Genomic DNA, 12,208 nt, shown 5'->3' with positions numbered 1-12,208 from the left:
GAAAAGAACATTTGCTTTTTAACTTACATATCCTCAAATCTCTTTTCTACCTCAGATCAAAGAACTGACCGTCACTTTTGACGCAGAACTCCATCTTCTGAGACATCAGAAACTGAAGCTAGATACTAAAATGAAATTATCTGACCTTCACCATGTCACGCTATTTCAAGAAATGCTTCTCCTCAAGAATTTTGAAAAACAGGAAAATATTCTGCAAGAGCGAGTTAATTCCTTAGACAAAGAGGAGCAAGACATGCAAGTAAGAGCAGGTTGGACCCTGGTTGGCTGCTCTCCCTAAGTTAGGGAACATCCATTTGATTTGCCAGAACCAATGTAAAGATCTAGGCACACAGCCCATGTCTGTAATCCAAGTCTGGGAGGCAGGAAAAGGAGGGTCTGTGGATCTTGCTTGTCAGCCAACCTAGCCAAGCTGGCAAGCTTCAGGTTCAGTGAGACATGGTGTCTCAGAAAAACAAGACAGAGAAGGCTAGCATAGCTCGTTGGGTCGAGGTACTTGTCGGCAAGCCTGATGACCTGAGCTCTGAGCTTCAATTCATTCACTAGACCAGTGGTTCTCAGCCTTCCTACTGCTGCAACCCTTTAATGCAGTTCCTCGTGTCGTGGTGACCCCCCAACCATAAAATCATTTTGTTGCTAATTTCATAATTATAATTTTGCTGCTGTTATGAATCCTAATGAAAATATTCTTGGAGACAGAGGTTTGCCAAAGGGGTTGTGACCCACAGGTTGAGAACCACTACAATTGATGGAGTGACCCAACTCTCAAAAGTTGTTTTCTTGACCATGCATGCCCTGTGGTATAGGCATACACACACACACACACACACACACACACACACACACACACGAATACACACACAGAGATGATGTATAAGAGAGATGTTTAAAAATAATAAAGTAGAAGATGATTAAGGAAGACATAATATCCATCTCTATCTTCTGCATATATGTGAGTACATGTACCCCTGCAGACATATGAACATATACACTCACACAAAATCTAGGAACTTCATTTGGTTAAAATGATTATCTCCTGTTGCAACCATTTTTCTGCAAATGATATAGCTTGTTTTTTTTAAAAGAACATTTCTATTTATTTGTTGCCAATTTCACACACTCATATAATATATTCTTACCATTTCCATCTTTCAGCTCCTTCCTTCCAGCCCCCAGCCCCTCCCAACGAACCTTGTTCCTTCTCCTTTCTCCTCTTCCTTTTCCTCCTCCTCCTCCTCCTCCTCCTCCTCTTCCTCCTCCTCCTCTAACTCTTCCCCTCCTCATACCATCAGAGAATGGACATCCTACCAACTGCCACACCCAAAGAAAAATTACTCTTGTCTCCCTCAACTCCTTTCCTAGACTTGGGACATCATGAGATGTCCTTGGACTTCCTCATCCAAGATAGAATGTTGGCTGCTTATTTTGCCCAGGTCTTACTCAAGCTGCTGGGAAGTTATGAGTATAATGGCTATGCCATGTCTAACAGACAGCATTTATGACATTCCTCTGATCCTCTGGGTCTTACATTCCTTATACCCCCCTCTTCTGCATTATCCCCTAAACCTTGGGGCAGGATTGGTTTAGTTGTCCCATTTAGGAGCTCATTCTTATCACCCATTCTTAGTCTTTTGACCAAGTATGAGTCTCTGCATTAACAGCTGCCCACCTCAAAACCAATCTTCCCTCTGACCAAGGTAGAGGTCAGCACCGTTCTATGAATATAATCACAGATATTTAGAAGTCAATTTGGTAATATGCCCATTTAGCAAAGCAACACTAATAGGTTCATCTTAGGGTTTATATGCTCCCAAGATTTTGCTCAGGTTCACGATGCCAGGGATAGATTCTTTCCTGTGGAGCAGACCTCAGCTGTGGTCAGAAAGCAGGAGGACACACCCGTAGGTGTCATGTAACTATCGCACCAGCTGGCACATACAACCTGGAAGGATGATATGTTAGCATGATATTCTAGCATGTTGAGCAAGACTGTTGGTGATTTGTTTCTCCCAGTAGCCTGCAAAACCCCTTCAGCACTTAGAAAGGTAGCCAACAGAGAAGAAGTTCCAAGGTCAGTCACAGCTTGAGTTCTCCATGTCGTTCAACCAAAGTTTGTGGTGTCTTTGGCAATAGGGGCCTGCCATATTGTTATAGGGGCCAGCTAAAAGCAATGGCAGTGGCCTGCTTTGTTTTGTTAGTCTCTGGGGCCTTCCTGTCAAATAACTCATAGGTATTCCCCACATCCGGCATGGATTTTCAGGCCTTGGGTTGATGTGTGTGATTTATTTGGTGTTGACTTTTGGGCAATGTGAAATATAAGGACTTAATTTCATTTCTCTGTGTGTCCATTTGCTGCTGCTGCTGCTGCTGCCTTTTCTCCAATGTGTGATTTTGGCATTTTTATCAAAATGAGGGGGTTATAATTATGTGGACTTGTGTATCTGGTCTTCTATTCTATTCTATTGATCTGTGTGTCCAGTTTTTTTTTTTTTTCTAACAATACTAAGCTGTGTTGTTGTTTCAGGTTTTTGTTGTTGTTGTTTTCTTCTATGGCTTTAACTTGAAACGTGGCATGGCGATTCCTCACAGCAAAATTATTTTTGCACACAATTGCTATGGCTGTCAGGATATTTCAACTTCCTATGATTTTTAAGATTTCTATTTCTGTGAAGAATATCATCAGAATTTTGTTTAGGATTGCATTGATCTGTAGATTGCTTTTGCAGAGTGAGAATGGGGATACTGTTATCTACCTTGAAAAGAAAGAAACACCAACCTGGGTAAAACAGCTGGGAAGAGGAAAGTTGGGATCTGTTAGTGTCTACAGAACTCAGAGATTGTTAAATCGATAGAAGATTATAATCATGAAGGAAAAAGATAAGGGTATAAGGATGACAGGAAGAGGAAACATAGAGCTAAGAAGTGTATGAGGCATGGGTGGACAATATGGTAAAGAATGCACAATAATCCTCAAACCTAGCCGAGCAGCATGCAAACAAATTAGGATGAGGGCGTCATAGAAACAAGGGGTGGGGGTGAGAAGAGAAGTAAAAAAATAAAAAAGGCCACAAGCTCATCTAAGAGTCCCAAGCCTTAGGGCGTGAAACCCTGCCTACCAGGCTGGCCTGTGTTCTTTGGGAAAAGGGGGGGAGGGTGGGGCAGGGGGCGGATAACAGAAGAACAAAAGAGGAAGACAGGAGGGAGAGAAGTGGCTTGAGCATTAGATGCAGGTGTGGGGGTGGAGGGAGGATGTGTATAGGAGAGAGATGAAAGGGGCACCGAACTGAATTGCTGGCTAAGCTTCCGCTCCTTGGCAATCCTTCTGGGCTTCCAGATGCCTGCCTGGGCCCTGGGTGTGGTGCTTGCTTTGTTCCCAGGTGGTTGTGCAGGGAGGGGTCAGGTCTCGAACACAGTCACTCTGAGCAGGCCTTTTTGAGGCTCATGTCTGGTCACAGATACTGCTCCCGTCAGTGGGCTGTCCTTCACGACATGAATCGGAGACAGACATTAGTCAATCTTCTGGAATGGCGTTCAGAAATCCAGCTATGAATGCTGGCCCTATGCCATATTGGATGCACTGCTCCAAACCCGTGACTGTGTTTCTCTGTAGGCGCCATCTTATCTGAATGCCAGTAAAAATTCTAATCTGTCTGGGTGGTGGTGACACAGGCCTTTAATCCCAGTACTAAGGAGGCAGAGGCAGTTGGATCTGTGTGAGTTCATGACCAACCTGGTCTACAGAGCAAGTTCTAGGATACCCAGGGCTACACAGAGAAGCCCTGACTCAAAAGACAAACGAACGAATGAACAAACAAACAAATTAAGCCAAACCAAAATTCCAATTTGTTTAATTTGGATTTTTTTTTTTGACAAAGGTGAACATTCCAAAGATACTGAACTTGAGTGATAGTTTTAAAGAATGTAAATTTATTTAATCAAATAAACAGGTCCAGAACCATCAGAAGTAGATTTCTATTAAGAAGCTCAAGAATATCTGTAGACTCCAGCTTTGCATTGGAACGGGCATTGCACTCTGAAGCCGGCTTGTGAGAAACCGTTACGTATCTTGTGTTCCTCCCCCCTCCCCCCCATAGTGGAAAATAAACGAAACGCTTAAAGAGATGGAAGAGAAAAAGAATGAAATCAACAAACTCCAGGAGCAAGAAAAGGCACTCTACGCTGGCTTCCAGGCAGCCCTGGGGGAAAACAATAAATTTGCAAACTTCCTCATGAAGGTCCTGAAGAAGAGGATTAAGCGGGCAAAGAAGAAGGAAGTTGAGGGAGACGCTGGTTCGTGTTCCTCCCTAACTTGCTGCTCCATTTCTTCTCCTCGGCACTAACGAGAGGCAAAACGGAACTTTCTGTCTGGTGCAGTATCTTTCTCACCTACTACTGCACAGGCAACATAGAAGTACTGACAGGATTAAAGGGCAGGGGCTGTAAGCCGATAGCGTGTGTTTGAAGAACTGGAGTGAGTCCATTTGAGTGGTGTGTGTGCATTTGCATGTGTGTGTACTAAAGTGTGGTGCATGCATGAGTGTGTATGAGTGTGCATGTATATGTGTATACTTGAGTGTACGGTTTGTGGTGAATGTATGTGTGCATATATGTGTATGTATGTGTGTGCATGTGCGTAGTGGTGCATGCATGTATGTGTATACATGTGTGTGTGTATGTGTCTGTGTGTGTGGTGTGTATGTGTGTATGTGCCTATGTGTGTGTACATGCCTGTGTGTGTGTGTATGTGCTTGTATGTGTGTTAGGTATGAATTAATACAGGATAGTTTAGGTGAATTGCCTGCCTCAACTTTTGTAGGTGCTTAAGTAAGGTTAGTGAGCTCGGCCTGCTGTCTTGGTCTGGAGTTTTGAGAGTTTCCTGTGTTCTGGAGACTAGTCCTTTGTATACTGCGTGGTTCACACCTCCCCTCCCCCCATCTGTAACTTTGTACCTGCAGCATCTGTTGAGGAGGCTGTCTTGGTCCTCTGAATTGTCTTGGGTCTTTTGACTCACACGTCACAGTAGTCTGGGTTTCTGCACAGGGATCTCGTTCTGGGCTTTCTGTCTTGTTACGGTGCCCTTCCCCCTTTGTTATTGTGACTGCACAGTGAGTACTGGAATCAGGCTGACCACCTCCTGCCGTGCCAGTCTTCTTTGTCAGAATGGCTTTAGCTGTTCTAGCTCCTTAATCTTTTCATATTTTAGAGTAATGTTGTTTATATCTACAACGAAATCCTGTTGGACCCGTTACCACATTTGCGTTAAACCTGTTTATCAGCCTGGCTCTGCATGTTTCGGGGAAGGCCTGGCAGCTTGCCTGTGACTCATATGTCCACACATAGCCTGCACATGCTCCTGCTCTGTTAGATTTACACCTGCATAGTTCCCTGATTTGAACAAATGTACGTGGGATCACACTTATGCTCTCGGTGTCTTCAAGCTCGCTGCAGGCATACAGAAGTATGATTGGTTTGATATACCTGTGCGCCTCATGTTCTGTGGACTTGCTTCTTACTGCTAGAAGGCTTGGATAGATTCTATGGAAATTTCTGGTAGGACTTTCTTCCGTATATGTATTACCTATTTCTGCCCTGTGTGGCTCAAACATCCAGGATTACTCTGAATGGAGGGGGAGGCTGAGGTCTCTGTTTTGTTTGCAGCCTTAGAGGGAGAGCGTCCAGTCTTTGGCCAGTAAGTGTCTTGTTACCTTCAGGAGTAGGTAAATGGGCTTCCTCCATTTTGTGAGTTCTAATCATGAATGTATATTGGATTCTATCAGATGTTTTTCTGCAGTAGTTGATGGTATGTGACTTCCCTTCCCCCAGCCTTTTGCCAATAACTTGGCAGAGATCACCCACTGATAATTAAACACGACTTCTTCCTGGAAATAAACCACCACTGGTAGAGTATAATATTTTGTGTACTGCTGAATTTTATTTGCTAAGCTTTTAAAGGAAGCCTTTACCCTGCCTTTACAGAGCATGTTCATGGTTTGTGACCCTCAAGGACTCTTACACTCGATGCTTCTTAGGACTTAATGCAGGATACTTGGGTCAGTGGGGGGTACTGCTTTGGAAGGGTTAACAGTTCTCACCCCAATTGGTTCATGGAAAGATGAAATAAGCCGTTATAACATAGCAAGATTACCCATTCCTGGGGTCTCTCTTGCTTCAGTCATGGGACCCCTCTCCCATGTACTTCCACTATGACATTGTGCACCGGAAGCCCTTCATCAGAAACCAACACACGGCACTGCTGCTCTTGGATTTCTAACTTCCAAATCAATGAGCCATATAGCACACTTTTCTTTATACAGTGTTCAGCCTCAGGTAGTTTGTTATAGCAATGGAAAATGTGCTAATATAATATTCATGTGGGCCATTGGTCAGTAGTTTTGCTCTCCTTCCCGCCCTCCCTTTTTCCCACTCTTCCTTTCACCCTTCCTTCTATCCTTCCTTTCCCCCCCCTCTCCCTCCTCTTTTCTTCCTTTCCTTCAGCTCACCCACTCTCTGTCCTTTCTCTCCACTTCCTCTTTGTCTAATTTAAATATGAGGCTAATGCTCATCCCATACTGTGACTGGGAAAATCAGAGTTCTGCTCAGGGTTCTTAGTCTCATTAATACAGGAATTTAGGGAAAGATTTGGAAGCGAACTTGTGAACTTGTTTTGTTAAAGAGTTTGAGACAGGCCAGAAGCAACAGGGCCAAAACGCTTTAAATCTCAGCAGTTTCCAGAAGGAGGGAGACCAGAACGAAAAATGCCAGAACATGGTAGGAGACAACTGCATGAAGAAGGACAGGCTTGAGAGAGAGAGAGAGAGAGAGAGAGAGAGAGAGAGAGAGAGAGAGAGAGAGAGACAGAGAGAGAGAGACAGAGACAGAGACAGAGACAGACAGAGACAGAGAGAGAGACAGAGACTGGAGTGTCTAGGAAATCATGGCCAAGCTTTGGCTAGTACCTAAAATGGAAAATGGAAAGAGTTCAAGCAGGCAGGTCACATTGCTACATCATGGGAACCCAGCAAACAAGCGTTGGAGTGGATGGTCCATCTCCTCACTACGGGGAACAGTTATTTCTCCCCTCTCCTTAGCATGGCCATAAGCAAACCAGCTTTCCAAGGTAGATGGAGGCTTGGCCAGGTGATGAACATACTCCATAGTGTAGAACGTTCTAACCTTTGGAGTAGATCAGAATTCTCTCAGTCTCTGTCTCTGTCTCACTCCCTCCCTCCCCACACTCTCTCTCACACAGAGTTATACACACACACAGACATACACACACACAGGCACACACACAGAGACAGAGACACATACAAACACAGACACACAGACAGACACACACACACACACACACACACACCAGGCAACATTCAGACTACAGACAAGCCAGAAAACATAGAATGCTGAAAGAAGGAAAACATGGAGAGAGAAGTAGAAAACTCAAATTTGGGCTTGCTATTGGTCAGGCACTCTAAGCTGCAGTGCTTTTGCTTCTTATTGAGACATCAGCACATGCTGCTGTCTCTAAGGTTATCTTTTATATAACCCATTCCCACCTATAAAACCCAGAGACCAAATTCCACAAGTGCTCACCAAAATAGATTAGTGTCTGGGCTGGAATGGCAGTCACACCCTCAGATATGGCTTCCAGGCAGGGGCCTCATTCAGGGGAAGAGAGATAACTAGAAACCAGACAAGGGTCTGGACTATTTTCTGACATCACTGGCTTCTGGCTAGAACAGAGTCACAGACATTTACAGCTTCTGGCCAAGAACCGGAAAGGAAATCTCTAACCCTGAACCACCTGGGCCACTTCTAGCTCTGATTCTCATCAAGGCTGAGAATTAGGAAGTCTTTTCTCATCTTTGATTTTTCTAGAAGATACTAAATCTCTCATAATTGAGTAGAATTTGCCTGTGAAGCTATTTGGAACTGAAGACTTGGTGGTGATGGGTTAAACTACAGAGTAAAATTGTTAACAGTTCCAGTGATATTCAGTCATCTGTTTTATATTAGATGGGTTTGGGTAGCGAGTTCAGTTTTCTTAAGGAATCGCCTCTTTTTCTGGAAAGTTCATGAGCATAAAACTGTTTCCTGTTGTCATCTGGTAACTGCAGGAGTGTTAACACACATAACACATTTCAGTATAATTATTAGCACATGGAAATGATACAAAATGATGTCCTGCATTGAACTTTTCATTTAATATATGTATGTGATACTGCTCAATGGTCCTCCGACCCCTCCCCTGCCTTCTCCCTTCTCCCTAAGGCCTTTCCCGTTCTCAACAGTCCCACTCACGGGACTTTTATTTTTTCTCTCTCTTCTTTTCCAGTTCTCATCTATAACAGAAAACACGTGACACTTGTTCTGTGTCCAACTCCATCATATATAAATATCCTCTTTCCTTTACCTGTTCATCTGTTGACAGGCTGAGTCTGTATCTTGGCAATAGTAAATAGTGGCACAATAACAACACTGCTATTTCTGCATGTGGATCTCATTTTCTTTGTATATATACCCAAGAGTGGAATATTGCCTTACATGGCAATATTTCTTTTTTTCCTTCTGAGGAAAGAAAGGTCATATACAGTTTCCCCCAAAAGTTGCCATGCTAATGTACATCCCTGTGTGTAGTGTATATTGTGCATAGTGGATATAGTATATGCAGTGCATTCCTTTATCTCTACATCTTCACTCTCTATATATTAATATATAGATTAATATAAATATATTAGTATATAATATATACTAATATGTTTATATGTGTACATATATAATTATATGTACATATATTGTATGCATATTTCCTAGGATGGGGATTCTGAACGGTATAACTGAAGAGAGTGAGCCGAACCCAAGTATGCATGAATTCATTGCTTTCTGCCCTTACTTTGGATGTAGTAACCTGAATTAACTCAAGCCATTGCTCCTTCAGTTCTCTGCCATAAAGGACTGCAACCTGGAACCTTGAGCCACACAAGCCCTTTCTCCCTTAAATTACTTTTGCCAGGAAATTTTATTGCAGAGGCAGAAAAGAAAGTAATGCACACCCTAGGAGACTCTCTTGCTAGTCTGACACAGCGCAGTTACCATTGATGCAGTAGACCTCAATAGGTCTGGTGTTAGCATCCATTGTGTTTTCCTCCCCATTGCTACTGTGGTGATATCTTCTGGGAGGTGGGACTTCAGACTTCCCTACGATCCTGCCATAGACTAGACTGATTTCCTGGGATCTTCTGTTGTCCCCGTTATTAAAGTAGAAATATGTATCATTTAGTCTTCATTGTCACCGAAGAAAAGTGAGTCCTCCTTGTGGCTGTTGTGTGTGGGAATGAGTTCTAGCACTAGCAGTCTTTACTGACAAAATGGTGGAGATGGACTTGGTACCTATGGCCAGTAAGCCCTGACTCTCCTCTAGGCATCTTCTTGGTGTTGCAAGATGGCAGAGGTGCAGGCTACCCATGCTCTTTTTGTTTGTTGAGACAGTTTCTCTATTTAGCCCTGGATGCCCTGGAGCTAACAACTACGTAGACAAGGCTGGCCTCAAACTTGGACTCCGCCTGCCTTTGCCTCTCATATACTGGTATTAAAGGCACATGCCATCACACCTGTTCCAACCACATGATCTTTACAGCTGCATTGGTGTTGGTGGCAGTTAAAGAGTTGTTTGTAAGCTAGCCGTGGTGAATGTCCCAAATCCCCTCAACTGCCTTCCCTTGATACCATCCTACTTGGAACATTAAGAGGCTTCACTGCAGCCTGTGAGAGCACATATTTGGACTCCTCCTTTAGCTTTGATGGTATAGTTGGAGGTGACTATGGTTTTCCTTTAGAATTTGATTGCAGTAGTTTGATAGGTTGCTCTGTTTCTAATCTTCTGGTAAGTAAGAGTAAGCATTTGTTGGTCTTTCCTCTATCAGTTACATCACTTGGTGTATCTAGTGTGCCCTCTCATTCACCTCCAAGTCTGACGTGTATGACCCAGAGAACTCACCACAGTATTGCCTTTCAGGTTCCGGGGCACATGGTTGGTTTGCTTGCTTCTCTGTTTCTCAGAATCTTTAGTGGTTTTAAGCTCTTCCCACTGTGTCTTCCCTCCCCCACCCCCAGTAGTTGATGGACAGGGAACCCTGTCTTTGGTGCTTAAGATCTGTTCTCCTAATAAGATCACCTTCTCGCCTTAGACGAGGATGAAGAGAGCGAGGAGTCCAGTGAGGAGGAGTCCAGCCTGGAGAGTGACGAGGACGCGTCCGGGTCTGAAGATGACGTGTTCGATGATTCTATCTGCCCCACGAGTAAGATGCGCAAAGCCATGTGCTCTCTGTGTAGTGGGAGTGTGGGCTGTCAGCACAGAGGTGGTCCTCCTCTGTTTATCAGCACTCTGGTAATGAAATTTCATTTTAAATGGATGAGGTGGGGGCTGGAGAGATGGCTCAGTAGTTAAGAGCACTAACTACTCTTCCAAAAGTCCTGAGTTCAAATCCCAGCAACCACCTGGTGGCTCACAACCATCTGTAATGAGATCTGAAGCCCTCTTCTGGAGTGTGTGAAGACGGCTACAGTGTACTTACATACAATAAATAAATCTTAAAAAAAATGGATGAGGTAAAGCCTACAAGCACTTTGGGAAGGATTTCTGGAGAAATTATCATTACTATTATCTAGTCCTTTACACAGGTTACAGGTTTTATTAGTAAAAAATCAATCTATGGAAACCAACTGCTGATTCAGAGATATTATAAACTATGTAGTAAATTTTAAGTTTATAAGTAGAAGGCAAATTTTACTTCACACACACACACACATACACATTACAATATTTTCTTTTTGACAAATTCACTCAAAATTTTGATTTTAAATCTATAAGGACTTCCATACTGACTTCCTGGAAATTGTTGGTAATTTTTTTTTAACTAGTGAAACTATCCCAGAGCCATTTGGCCAACATGCTTATAATCTTTGTAAGTTAATAAATAGTTCAGTGGAGAAAATCCATCCCATTTGGTTTATAAGTTGCTTTAATTTTTGAATCTTGCAATTTTTTTTTAAATCCCATGTATGTGCATGGGAATGCCAGTGTCCGTGGAGTCCAAAGGCAGAGGGTCCCCCAGGAACTAGAAATACATGTGGGTGTGAGATTTCCAACAGAGGTCCTAGTGACGGAACTCAGGTCCTCCGCAAGAGCATTTATGAGCAATTAATGACTGAGACACCTCTCCAGCCCCACCCCCCAAAAATTTATTTAAACATTTACAATATTTATGAGTAGAATAAAACGTTGTCATTTACCTTGTTCCAATACAGTGCGATTGAAGGGCTTGCACATCACACAGCCAGTCTAATAGCTATCTAATACGAAACTAGGGTTCCTGAATCGCACTTGGCTCTCTGATTTTGTGGTTGAGGAGTGGGGTAAAACTTAAGCTCTTACTCACACTAGGCTAGCATTCTGCCACTGCGCTACATTCCCAGCAATTAGGTTTTGGAGACTGTAGCTTAACTATGTAGCTTAGCCTGCCTGGCCTTAAACGTCTAGCCTTTCCTTCTCCATCTCCATCCCTAATTGCTAGGATTACAGACATGTGCTACCTACACACAGTTCTATTTCAACATTCTAATTTCATGTTTTAATCTATTATTCAGTGTATAAATGTGGCATTAGTGTAACACAGCTCAAATAAAAGCATGCCCTTGGAGCCCGTTGAATCACGCGCAGATTATACCCTATCAGCTCCCTTAAGGACGGTTCCCTTCTTCATTATAGACTCGTCTATTAAATAAGGACAAGTGGGGCCTCAGAGATGGCTCACTGAATGAAGTGAGTAAAGATGGCTCACTTGACAAAGAAGTGTGAGGACCTGAGTTTGGGTCCTCAGAACCCACACAAAGCTGGGCAGGGTGCCGCAAACATGAGAACCCCAAAAGACTCAAAGGCCAGTTAGCCTAGGCAAGCAAACAAGATGGAAGGCATCTTGTGGAGATACAACACACGTTCTACTCACCCCAGATAGGGAACCTACACCAGACCTCAGTATGGATACCACCACAGTCCAATTTAGTGAACCAATGAGTTTTATTGGAATTACTTATGAGAATATGGGCAAGGGGTTACTTTTAGGAACAGAAATGACTCAGAGACAGCTACAGCACCAAGGCCCACCCCAGCATGAGTGACAGCTCACAAAACCTG

The 12,208-nt window shown here is 43.3% G+C and overlaps 1 protein-coding gene across 1 annotated transcript in view; it reads left to right on the top strand.

Annotated features, from left to right (window-relative positions):
- The window catches only part of Cfap44 (cilia and flagella associated protein 44), a 90,417-nt gene that overhangs the window by 68,822 nt on the left and 9,387 nt on the right, over positions 1-12,208 (top strand). The window contains exons 27-29 of the mRNA XM_052158952.1: positions 56-259; positions 4,113-4,308; positions 10,203-10,313. Of these exons, the coding sequence (XP_052014912.1) occupies positions 56-259; positions 4,113-4,308; positions 10,203-10,313 (511 nt within the window). The remainder of the gene's footprint in view (positions 1-55; positions 260-4,112; positions 4,309-10,202; positions 10,314-12,208) is intronic.

This window comes from Apodemus sylvaticus, chromosome 15 (genome assembly GCF_947179515.1).
Source record: "Apodemus sylvaticus chromosome 15, mApoSyl1.1, whole genome shotgun sequence".
Classification (NCBI taxonomy): domain Eukaryota; kingdom Metazoa; phylum Chordata; class Mammalia; order Rodentia; family Muridae; genus Apodemus; species Apodemus sylvaticus.
The sequence above is the reverse complement of the archived record's forward strand: the minus strand, read 5'-3'. Positions and strand labels throughout refer to the sequence as shown.